General features: G+C 39.4%; 1 protein-coding gene across 2 annotated transcripts in view; it reads left to right on the top strand.

Annotated features, from left to right (window-relative positions):
* CHD1 (chromodomain helicase DNA binding protein 1) overlaps window positions 1–13,059 on the top strand; it is a 91,362-nt gene that overhangs the window by 72,659 nt on the left and 5,644 nt on the right. For both annotated transcript variants that reach the window (XM_084627976.1, XM_084627977.1), the window contains 9 exons: window positions 409–450; window positions 1,304–1,434; window positions 1,905–2,043; window positions 2,844–2,994; window positions 4,435–4,557; window positions 4,920–5,057; window positions 7,660–7,923; window positions 8,239–8,379; window positions 12,282–12,460. In XM_084627976.1, coding sequence (XP_084484102.1) covers window positions 409–450; window positions 1,304–1,434; window positions 1,905–2,043; window positions 2,844–2,994; window positions 4,435–4,557; window positions 4,920–5,057; window positions 7,660–7,923; window positions 8,239–8,379; window positions 12,282–12,460 — 1,308 coding nt within the window. The remainder of the gene's footprint in view (window positions 1–408; window positions 451–1,303; window positions 1,435–1,904; window positions 2,044–2,843; window positions 2,995–4,434; window positions 4,558–4,919; window positions 5,058–7,659; window positions 7,924–8,238; window positions 8,380–12,281; window positions 12,461–13,059) is intronic.

The following is a 13,059-nucleotide window of genomic DNA, read 5'->3' as shown; positions in this document are numbered from 1 at the left end:
TGTATCTTAAATCCTAATTGAAATAATCTGTCTTGAATCATTACCCCTTCTTAACTAAACAAGAGATAATATCTCTGAATTCACTATTTACTGTAAATCCACATTTGATCTTACGACTAAACTCATCTAGTTGCTTTGAATATCTGTTGTCTTGTGAAACTAATAAAGTAATTTCTGAAATAAATTGTAGCTTCTATTGTTTTATTTATATTATCTAGTAAACTTAATGAAGCACTTGGTTTAAATGTGGATTATCTTGATTCATTAAACTATCCTAGTGATTTTTCTTTTTAGCATTATCCATATCACTTGGTTTTTATATTGCAATAAGCATATTATTCACTGTAGTTTTTAAACTGTGATTAGTTAATCTTACACTTAAACAGTGCAATTATTTTCTGTTATTAGGTTTATCAAGAGTTACAAGAAATTTGGTGGCCCTCTGGAAAGGTAAACCTATTTGATTATAGTTACGTAACAATTTGGAATTTTATAAGATTAAACATCAAAACAATATACCAAGAGTCCATATCTTGAAAAGAGAACACTGTGCTAGTCTGTTACCTTAATAATAGTATTAAATTATCTTCATATTCTTTATTTTTCTTCTTTTATATATATATATACTGAATGCCAAAAGGACACCTCAAGTCATTTAATCTGACCCTTTGCATTTTGCAGGACTCTTCATTATGTCCTTCAGAGTTCTGTCTTAACTAGCACAGTGTTAAGTCATCTTCAGTGATGGCTATTCATCTACCTCATTTTGTAAGCTATCATAAAGCCTGTTCAATGCCTATTGAAGTGTGTGAAAAGACTCACAATGGTCAGGCCCCAGTTGCCCAGTTAGTGTTACTGTTAAGTATGTTTTTCTAATGTCAGTACTCCTTTTTCTTCTTAAACTGTGTTACTCTGCGTTATGTGAGCAATTTGTCTTTCTTTCTGTCTTTCTTTCTATAAACTGTGGGGTCATGTTACCAACAATTGTCAGTGGGGGTGTGTCTGTCTCAAACACCCACCATGTACACACTCCAATACTGTATAAGTAAAATTAGCTCCCTTATTTTTCCTGTTTGTCTTGTTTTCTGGTCTTTAGATCACTTTTACTGACATTTTTACAGTTTCTCTAGTTTTTCTATAGCATTTCTAAACTATATGGATTAGAACTTCACACAACATATCAGATGTGCATGCGTAGGATGAATGAGGACTGACATTACCTCTTTAGTTTCGTATTTTGAAGGAGTCCTTCACAAAGTGTCAAAACTTCAGAGGTGTAAGAAGAACTTGTGTTTTATTACAGGCTAGATGCTATAGCTAGAGATGCTGAATTAGTTGATAAATCTGAGACAGACCTTAGGCGCTTGGGGGAACTGGTACACAATGGATGCAATAAGGCTTTAAAGGACAATTCCTCTGGACAAGAAAGAGCAGGTACAGTATGTTTGAGCAAAACAAAATGGAATAAAAAGGACTTATCAAGAATAAGTTTTGTTAAGTTGTTAAGTATGATATCAGAGTTATTAATCTGATTCTAACTATTGCAGATACACTAAAAACATCAAATAGGTGGATTGTGAAATCAATACCAGTGTGTGTAAGGTTTTTTTCTGGGTGAATTATAAGGGTAGACAGTTCATTTTCACTTTATTCAAAAGTTTAAATTAAATCTGGGTATCAGTAATTGACAATACTTGAGATTCTGGGGGTTGACTGGAGTTTTGTTTTAACCAAAATTAATTTGAGTAGATGAATAAAATGTTAAGGTGCACCGCTGCATGGTGGACATATAAGATCAGAATCTGGCTTATTTTTTCTTTAAACTTGCCAGTTGATAAAATACACTTAACATTTATCCATTTTATGTACAATATATTTTACATTGTTATGGTTCTTAATTCAAGGGGGCAGACTTGGAAAAGTTAAAGGCCCAACATTCCGAATATCAGGAGTACAAGTGAATGCAAAGCTAGTCATCTCTCATGAGGAAGAGTTGGCACCATTGCACAAGTCTATTCCTTCAGATCCAGAAGAAAGAAAACAGTGAGTAGTAGTAATTGTTTTTAATATGAAAAATAAGCTATTTTCTGTTAACTTATTACATTAAATGCCTTTATATACTGACCTATGCAAACATTTTTAGCACCCAGGCCCAATTAAAGCAATCTGGATTTTAGGCATACCAGGACCTGAGGGGAGCTCCCCTGTGGTTCCTTCTCCTCTATTTAAAATGGTGGTGGAGAGTTCCCTTCTTTTCCCTTCCAGGAGTGACAACAGGGGGCCCCTCTCTTTCCCTCCTCCCTCTCCCATCACTGAAGAAGCATGGGGTATGGCAGTACTTACCCTGGTTACTGGAATGTATCTAGTTGGATGGCTGAGATGGGCACTTATCTCTAGCCATATGCTGACGCTTCTGCTCTGATGGTAATGGCCGGGCCTCCCAAAGTGTGTGGCTTTTGTGTTAACTCACTGAGATTCACAACTCTTATAGCTATAGTTTTAGACTGTCTGTAGACACTGCATTGGCTACACTTAAGTTACATTTTCAAGCTTTTATTCGCAGCTATGTTGAGTTAGAAACTTTTTAAAATGAGTGCTGAGACTGTAATGAGTAACATGACTTCAGGAATGATGGTCCCAGACACGGGCCTTATCATGCCTCTTTAGTAATCTTGGCCTGTTTAGCGCAAAGATCACAGCATTAATTTAATTAAACGAAATTGTTGTGAAATGTTTTTGAAAACCTTAGAAAATACATCTGAGTTACCTTCTCAGCAAGTCTTCTGCAACCTCTTTAGTTTTCAGAAATAAAAATATGTGTCTTTCTGATTTCTTTCCTCTAGATATGCCATTCCATGTCACACTAAGGCAGCTCATTTTGATATAGATTGGGGCAAAGAGGATGACTCCAATCTTTTAATAGGCATCTATGAATATGGGTATGGTAGTTGGGAAATGATAAAAATGGATCCTGACCTCAGCTTGACACACAAGGTATGTCCTGTCATCCAGCTGGTGAGCATATTTTAAATTCATTTTGCTTAGTTGGTAAGGAAGAGCCATTGAAACTGTTTATTTTATGGTAATTTGAAATCTCACAAAAAGTATACGTCAACTCTGCTTTATTGGAACCCTTCTTGTGGTTGACTGGTAGATGTCATGGCCATCTTTACCCCATTGTGCCATGTCCTGGTACAATGTTTATCTTTCTTTTTCAGTCCATTAGCACTCTCCTCTCCTATTACCTCTCATCCCCTCTCTTTTTTGGCTATTTGCATTCATTTTTACTCTTGTTTTTTGCTCCCCATCCCTGTTTGCTCACCTGACTCATTTCCCCCACTCACTAGAAGCAAGTATGCTATTTGAGGTGGAAGTTCCATCCATTGATGTCCATGTGGTGCAGGAGCCTAGCTTCTCCTAGCTGAATTATGTGTTACGAGAGCAGAAACGCAAAACCAGGGCTGGTAACTCTTGTGTCATTGAATTGCTTTTGAGGCTCTCGAATTAGTGTACTGTGACAAAGCTCCTCCTCTATCTTGGTGGGTCTTTCGCTTATTGGCGGATTTGCTCGCCTCAGAGATTCACAGCTGCCCTCGGTTTGGCCGTTTTTGTGAACCCACAGTCCAGGTGAACTCCTCCTGTGTCTGATCAGGAGTTGGGAGGTTTGGGTGGAACCCGGGCCTGCTCTCTACTCCGGGTTCCAGCCCAGGGCCCTGTGGAATGCCCTGTCTGGAGTGCCTCCTGGAACAGCTGTGTGACAGCTACAACTCCGTGGGCTACTTCCCCATGGCCTCCTCCCAACACCTTCCTTATCCTCACCATAGGACCTTCCTCCTGGTGTCTGATAATGCTTGTACTCCTCAGGCCTCCAGCAGTACACCTTCTCACTCTCAGCTCCTAGTGCCTCTTGCTCCCAACTCCTCAGACACAACACCACAAACTGAAGTGAGCGCCTTTTTAAACCCAGGTGCCCTGATTAGCCTGCCTGTCTTATTTGATTCTGGCAGCTTCTTGATTGGCTGCAGGTGTTCTAATCAGCCTGTCTGCCTTAATTGTTTCCAGAAAGTTCCTGATTGTTCTGGAACCTTCCCCTGTTACCTTACCCAGGGAAAAGGGACCTGCTTAACCTCGGGCTAATATATCTGCCTTCTATCAGTCTCCTGTAGCCATCTGGCCTGACCCTGTCACAGTACATAGTGGGAAGGAGCAAAAAGTTGAGGGTGGGTTTCAAGATGTTTTCCACTCCTTCAGGCACACTAGCACATTTACAGTGTAGCGTCAGAGTGGATCCAGAATCATGCGGCTTTTTGCCACCTCCAGTGCTCTTCTCCTCTGTATTTCTGCTATTCCAGCCTGCTGCAGCTTTTCCACTCTGGCATCTTCCAAATTGGAAATACTGTTATTCATACTTGATGTTTTTTATTCTCCTCTCAGATTCTACCAGATGATCCAGATAAGAAACCCCAGGCCAAGCAGTTGCAGACCCGAGCAGACTACCTCATTAAATTACTCAATAAAGATCTTGCAAGGAAGGAAGCACAAAGACTTTCTGGCGCGGTAAGTGAAATTTCAGATCTTTAACAATATGATAAAGTAGTAATCTGCTTGTTAGCAGATCCTCACCCTTGCTCTCGCCAGTTGTTCGTCACACTGATGACCATTTAATCAGAGTGTGTCTGGCTAGCTCAAATAATGATTTATAAAATCAGATTACGTAGGGTTTTTGTCTTTAGTTTGTATGTGCTCTTTATTGTCAGGCTGGATCCCTTTCCTATTTCTGGTCTAACGAGGTAACTTGTATATCTCAATACCATTTAATAAAATCAACTTCTATCTAATATAGAAATAAATCTTTCTGAATGGCTCATGGCAATGAGGCATTTCAGTTGACAGAACTAAGATGATGTTTTTGTATTCAGGGAAACTCAAAGAGGAGGAAGACAAGAGCTAAGAAGAATAAAGTGGTAAAACTCGCAAAAGTTAAAGAGGAGATAAAAAGTGATTCTTCTCCACTGCTCTCAGAAAAATCTGATGAAGAGGAAGAGGAGGATAACAAGGTGGGTATTTTTGAAATGTTGTCTGTTAGTTCATTTTGTTCCATCTCACTTAAATATTGCTTTTACACAAAATAGTTAGAATGGCATTCTCCTAGCAAAGCATGTTTAACCTTTGAGTTGTTCATATTTTCTGTGATAACTCTTGTTAATCTTATGTTAGTTAAACATTATGGAGGAGGATTAATCCCTTTTAGTTTAATAATAAATAGGGTCCTACCAAATTCACGTCCATGATAAACGCATTATGGACCATGAAATCTGGTCTCCCCTTGTGAAATCTGGTCTTTTGTATGCTTTTACCCTAAACTATACAGATTTCACAGGGGAGACCAGCGTTTCTCAAATTGGGGGTCCTGACCCAAAAGTGAGTTTCAGGTGGGTTGCAGTATTGCCACCATTACTTCTGCGCTGCCTTCAGAGCTGGGTGGCCAGAGAGCAGCAGCTGATGGCCGGGCGTCCAGTTCTGAAGGCAGCGCCCTGCCAACAGCAGTGCAGAAGGAAGGGTGGCAATACCATACCAAGCCACTCTTACTTCTGCGCTGCTGTATTCAGAGCTGGGTGGTCAGAGAGCGGCAGCTGCTGACTGAGGGCCCAGCTCTGCAGGCAGTAGTGGAGAAGTAAGGGTGGCAATGCCATACCAGGCCATCCTTACTTCTGCGCTGCTGCTGGTAGCAGCTCTGCCTTCAGAGCTGGGCTCCTGGCCAGAAGCCGCCGCTCTCCAGCTGCCCAGCTCTGAGGGCAGCGCTGCCACCAGCAGCACAGAAGTAAGGGTAGCAGTACCGCAGCCCTCCCTACAATAACTTTGTAGTCCCTGCCCCCCCCCCTTTTCCTTTTCGGGTCAGGGCCCCTACAATTACAACACTGTGAAATACCAGATTTAAATAGCTGAAATCATGAAATTTACAATTTTTAAAACCCCATGACTATGAAACTGACCGTGAATTTGGTAGGGCCCTAATTATAAAGAAAACTGCAGCTATGGCAGTATTCTAAGTTCTTACATAATAAAGTGTGGGATTCTGAATTCTTACATAATAGTGTGATTATAGTCTGGAAAATGACATTGTGATTTCATAGGTTTCCCACCCATGACTTCAAATTTGCTAGAAATACTAATCCAGCATTGGAGCTATAGATAAAGCTGTACTGCTTTGTGCCTAGGGCATCATTACTAGCTGTACTGATTCTTCAGGTGGAACTTTTTTTTAACAAAAAGAAAAGGAGGACTTGTGGCACCTTAGAGACTAACCAATTTATTTGAGCATGAGCTTTCGTGAGCTACAGCTCACTTCATCAGATGCATGCTGTGGTTTCCACGAAGTGAAGTGAAGTGAGCTGTAGCTCACGAAAGCTCATGCTCAAATAAATTGGTTAGTCTCTAAGGTGCCACAAGTACTCCTTTTCTTTTTGCGAATACAGACTAACACGGCTGTTACTCTGAAACCTTTTTTTTAACAGTTATTTGTCGGTGCCTGAACCAAATCCTCAAAGACAGCCAGTTTTAGCACTTGAATCATTTTCAGTCAAATGTTCAAATGATATTGAGTAATGCTTTCTCCATTTATTGGTTGGAAAAAGCAAGGCACAGCAAGATTAAGTAACTTCTCTCACACATACCTTCCCTACCTCCAGGCTTCCTTGCTACCATTTGTTTTTAATGTATCATGAAAAGCAATAAAAAAAGATAAAATGTATTTAAGGTCTAAGGCCTTTTTGCACATGTTTAAAGATGTGATTTTTAAACCAATATTGAGATAAACTGGTGCATTTATGGGATAAACTGGTGCAAGTCATTTTGGTTTGAGTCAGGCTTATTTTCGTTTAACTTCAGTAGATTAGGAATTGTTTTAAACTAAACTAAAATAAGCCACCTTTAAACTGAAATAAGAGCATCCACGTCGGGTTTCTATAAATTAAACTAAACTGGTTTTAAAAAAAGAATTTGTTAAACCAGTACAACTCTCTTGTGTAGATCAGGAATACATACAAATACAACAACAAAAACGGAACCGGATGTAAATCATCTTGGTTTTCTTTACTATAAGGATCAATACTTAATTTTAGTTAAGAATTCCTGTATGTATTCCCTTTTGATTATAAACAACCACTAAGACCATGTGTAAAGCTTGTTTTTCTCCTCCTCCAATCAGCCTTGATATTTTAGACTACAGTCATGCTATTGCGTAGCCTCAGAAGCTTAACCTGCTAAATTATTTTCTGGGAGGAGCAATGGAATCCTAAAGCTAAATAATGAATCTTCAGTCCACTCCCCAGATAAGCTTCTTCACCTCCATTCCAAGCAAAGGATCCACGAGACTGCCCAACTGACTTTTCTATTTCCTTCTCAATAAAACTTTTAGAATGTGATACCCTTGTGTTCCCATAAAGTTGGCATTGACCAATTCAATGTTCTCTGGCACATGCCTATTAAACTTCAGAATTGTAATTGGTTTTTACATTATCACTGTGTGATTTAGCTGCACTTTATAGATATTAAATCACACTTAGAGGAAGAATGGTATTATTTTTAATCTGACTACTGTAAAATTTTTAAAGCTAGGAATTGAGTTTTCAATGTGATGCCTATACTTAAATATTGCAGGATGAGATCGCTTCAGTGAAACATCCAAATAAAAAAATAAAAGCAGAAAAAGAAAATGATGAAAAATCTGAACCAGATATTGGTATAAAGAAGGAGGTAGAAGAAAAGAGAGAAATAAAAGAAAAGGAAAATAAGAGGGAACTGAAAAGGGAGAAAAAAGAAAAAGAGGATAAGAAAGAATTAAAGGAAAAAGATATGAAAGAAAAGAGAGAAAGCAAAGTAAAGGAGTCCACACAGAAAGAAAAAGAAGCAAAGGAAGAGAAGGTAATTAGACTTCAGTATATTATAAAATACAATTTTTTTAAAAAAAAGGCACAGGTTGATTTTGAGGTAGAAAGGCATTTCAGATCACTGTAGTGCTCTGTTATTGTTACTGCCACCTAGTTTCGCTGGCTGAAAGTGCAAGTGGGATAAGAAACTTTCACACTCCTTTTCCCCCTCTCTTTCCACATCCCTAGGCAAAAAAACGAAAGAAAAAATTAAATATATGTGAATGGTAAATATGTGTAGTAAGATAGTGTAATTGTAGACCTAAACTGCAATTCCCTTTTCAGATCTATTTTAATATTTTATTTATAGATAAATGAAGTCAAATCTGACAACAAAGACAAAACCAAGAAAGCTACATCAGCAGATACTCCAGTCCATATTACTGCAATTAGTGACCCAGTTCCTATATCTGAAGAATCTGAAGAACTGGATCAGAAGACATTCAGTGTAGTAAGTTCCTTATTGCTATCTTAATGCTGATTTTTAACACAGAAAGTATGACGTTCTGAATTAAAATTGCTTCCATGTGCTCAGTTAATGTCAATGTGCCTAGCCATTGTGGCACTTGATCCATTGTCAGTGAGGTCTCAGAATAGCGCACCAAAAGTGTGGGCGAGATATATATAAAAGGTTCAGTTCTGTCTTCATGCAGACAAACATTACAAAATTTATGCACAAGCCCAATAGCTTCTTTTTCAGATGTGTGCTTGCACTTCTGAGTTACATATTGAATATGCACTCTCCTTTTTAGTGAGGTCCTATGAAAACATTATGACAATGATCACCCAGTGATATCATGGTGCCTAAATAATGCTCTGATCTCTTCACAGGTCATTTGATATGCATATGCCCAACAACATATAACATTTAAAAATGTGAAATCCTGAGATCTGTGTGCTTCACAGACAAGATAGGTTAGAATTAGTTTGGATTGTTGTAGGTCTGTGTGAGGATCCTTGTTGTTGGTCTGTGAGAGGAATGTACGAATGTAATATTTCATCTTTTGTTTCGTCTTGTCTTGATCATTGAGGTTGTGCCTATGCTGAGGGAGCTGTGGCCTGCAATCTATAAGATGGGCCTGTCTGTGTTCAAGAGGGATGCATATACTGGGGCCATTGTTTGGCCATAAAACATGCATACTGAGACACAATATGCCATGTTCATTCAAACCAGCAGTCAGGTTCATGCTCAAGAAGCATTTCTTAACACTGACTATCATGCTGACTGTCACTCGGTTTCTCATCTTACCTTAATAGAAAATGTTAATGCGGAAGGTTGTGACAGATTACCTTAGGCAACATGGAGTTCTCAGACTGCCTAGACTCCCTCAATTGAATTTTCCGTCTGGGTGTAGCACAACATGTCAGATACAGAGATGATTTACATCTTTTTTTTTTTTGCTCTCACTGTATATATTGTACCTGTGCAGACTTTGATTGACTAACATCCATACCCAATTTACTAACCAATTTTACATTCCTGTTGAATTGGGCCCACTGAATCTAAAGGAATCCAGATTGGTTTAACTCAAAGTTGAGAACCATAAGAGAGATAGGTAACAAGAAAATCAACTCCCCCCTTGGGTCTTTTTTTCCTCAAGACTAAACATGCCCAGTTTTTTCAATCTTTTCTGACAGGTAAGTTTTTCTAAACCTTCTGTCATTTTTGTTGCTCTCCTTAATTTGGTCATATCTTTCTTAGCACAGGTGTTCTGGACACCACACTAAGTGGTGTGGGGTAATTACCGCTTGTGTCTTAAATATGATCCTTCTATTAATACACACCAGAATATTAGCTTTTTTCATGTAGTTGGCTCATACTCAATTTGTGATCAATTATAATCCCCCAGATCCTTTTCAACAGTGCTACCACCTTGACAGTTATTTCCCACTGTGTATTTATGCATTTGTTTGTTTTTTTTTCCTTGTACATTGAATCCAGGAGATTCCACTTAATAGCAACCTGGATATTAACAACTTCCAGTTAATAGCAACATGTTGCCAGGAACCAATCCCTTCTCACTGCCTTTAATATTATGGGGCTTCAGATGTTTGCATCAGCACACAGCTTATTAACAGGTTAACAACATTTTTTGGAAGAGAGGCATCAGCTGTAGCCCCACAAAGCTGCCTTTGACCAGTGCTCAGCATGTCTCAGTGCTTCTTTTTGGGACTGCAGCCCCACAAACCTACTTGTGCATGGGGACCTGCATGAGGTCAAGGCTGTGGGCTCGGAGGGGAGGCTGTGGGCAGGGCACTAATGTGGAGAGGGCTGTAGCTTGGATGTCAGACCACTCCCTGACTCTCCTGGCTCTGCCTTGTCGGTGACTGCATGCAGGGAAGAAATCACTCGGAAATGGTGAGCCCCAGTCACTGGAGAGTGTAGGGAAAGGTGGTGTACAGCTCTGTGATCCCTCAGCACCCCCCGTTTCATATAGAAAGCCCCGGAATCTGGGCTTCAGTCCCTTCTTCCCACTGGCTGCCCTGGCCACAAGAAGATTTGTAGCTAGGGAAGCGACATCCCAGCACTTCCTTCTCCAGCTGCAGCCTTGTAAACCTGCCTTCTGCTTATTGGCAACTGCCAGATAATGGCAACTTTTTGCTGGCCACAGAGAGGTTGCTGATAAGCGAAATCTACTGTACTTCACGCTTCTCTTTATTGAATTTCATCTTGTTGATTTCAGACCATTTCTCCAATTTGTCAAGGTCGTTTTGAATTCTAATCTTGTCCTCCAAAGTACATGTAATTCTTCCTAGCCTGATGTCATCCACAAATATTATAAGCATACCCTCAACTCTGTTATCTAAATTATTAATGAAAATATTAGTAATACGAGCCCAGGACTGATCTTTGTGGGGCCCCACTAAATACATCCTCCCAGATGGACAGTGAACCATTGATAACTACTCTTTGAGTACAGTCTTTCAATCAGAATTTAATAGCAATTTCATGTAGACCACATTGCCCTAGTTTTCTTATGGGAATATCATATGGGAATATGTCAAAAACCTTATAAAAACAAGATTTATCATGTATGAGCTTCCCCTCCATTCACTAGGCCAGTAACCCTGTCAAAAAAGGGACTTATTGTGGTTCAGCACAATGTAGTTCTTGACAAATCTATGCTGGCTATTGCTTATTATCCTGTTATTCTCTCAGTGCTTACAAATGGCTGAATAAAGAGTATTTGTTGAATGCTCTGGCCGTGTGAGTTTTTTAAAAAATATACTCTTCCCCATATTCATCATAATAAGAAAACAATAAGAGAGTGGTCCAGGTGCTTTTAGTGCTCAAGACACTGAACAGGTTGATGAAAGAGACAAAGTTGTGATGGAAATCATAGCACTTTTGCTGCAGTCTCTCCAGAAGACCTTCTAATATCAGTGAACCAGGCAGGAGCTTATCTACAAAGTCCAATCAGGCCCTGCTTTTGACAATTTCTCCTATTCACCTACTGAAAGCATCACTTCCACTATAAGATATTACAGTTCAGTCTGTCCTCTTCTACCCCCTTCTCTCTTTTCACTTAGAGAATCAAGATAGGTACAAGCAGAGCCTAATAGCCCCTTTTTTCCACTGGTTCATGAAGAAATGGGTGTTTGGGAGGGCTGGATATGAGTCAAGGAGAGCCAGCCTCTTCCACTCTTCCCCATGCAAGGAAAACTTGAACTGAGTTTCATCTGTCTGTCCATACCAGCATCTCCTTGGTAGTCTTGGCTTCATTCAGAGGGATCAATCCACTGGCAAGATTGTCTGAGAGAGAGCTGCAGAGATTTTTCTGAAGGGTAGGGAACCCACTCCCAAACAAGAGAAGGAAAGGAATGCAGATTCTCTCCCCAGTGGAATGTCACTTGGCCTCTAGGCTCCAATTGTTTTAGGATTCATGTATTCTAAATTTATTGAATACTGTCATTTATGGTTGACACTGAATTTGTATACAAGTTTCTTGAAAGTAACACAGGTCTTGTATTGTGTATTTGTGCTGAAAGGTCAGAAAAAAAAAAAAAGACATTAGAATTATAATACCTAGAGTCATCGTATCTGTTTCTAATATCCTATTTCTAAGAAAATCTTACCATGTAAATTAGTATTTTCTTAAATCTTAAATACAATCTAATGTTTTCATATAGGAGCTAATATCGCAGCGGGTTAAATTATTACTTTTCCAAAGGAAACCTGTAGTGTAAAAGAATTTTAGGAGCTGTGAGCCAGAGGCTTGATGATTCATTTGGCTTAGAGTAGCACTGTCTTTGCCTGTGTAAATATCACAGTAGTAAGGTGGGTCATGTTGTAGAATTTAGCTTTTTTCCCCCCACTCCTTCCTGACTTATATTCCTTTTTCCACTTTACAGTGCAAAGAAAGAATGAGGCCTGTCAAAGCAGCGCTGAAACAGCTGGATAGACCAGAAAAAGGTCTTTCGGAAAGGGAACAGCTGGAGCATACTAGACAGTGTCTGATCAAAATTGGGGATCACATCACTGAATGTCTAAAAGAGTACACAAATCCGGAACAAATTAAGCAGTGGAGGAAGTAAGTAATCCTACATTTTTCATGAATGAAAGGGAAAAATCCATCACTGTTTCTATTAACTAAAGCAGTGGTTCCCAAACTGGGGTTTGCAGAATGTTACAGGGGGTTCACCAGAAAAATTTCACTAATGGCGGCCAGAGGACCCCGGGCATTGGAGGTAGCAGGTGGGACCCAGTTGCAGGGCAGTCAATGGGGTCCAGCAGTGGGAGCCCCACGGAGTGCAGAGGAAATTTAAACTTAAATCCCTGGAAATATTCTTTTTTAGGAGGGGGTTCACGAGATTTCACAATTTAGTGAAAGGGGTTCGCAGGCTGTTAAAGTTTGGGAACCACTGAACTAGAGTGATTTCTGTCAGTTTCGAACTCTCAGTTCTGGAGAAGACATTGTACTTGTGAAGTTTGCTGATGTTGTGCTGAAAACAAACCACAAAGCATTCATTGATGTTCTCATAGGGTTTCAAAACACATCTTCAGTGCTTAGTTTACTACTTCTTCAGTACACTTAAACTTTGCTCTTTCCTGGCAAATGATTTATTATTACTACTTTGGCCTAAGAGCTTTATTTAAGTATATACAATAGCTGTGTTTAATTACACTTGT

This window comes from Lepidochelys olivacea, assembly GCF_965140295.1.
Source record: "Lepidochelys olivacea isolate rLepOli2 genome assembly, chromosome: 5".
Lineage (NCBI taxonomy): Eukaryota > Metazoa > Chordata > Testudines > Cheloniidae > Lepidochelys > Lepidochelys olivacea.
This window is presented reverse-complemented; position numbering and strand designations above follow the sequence as displayed.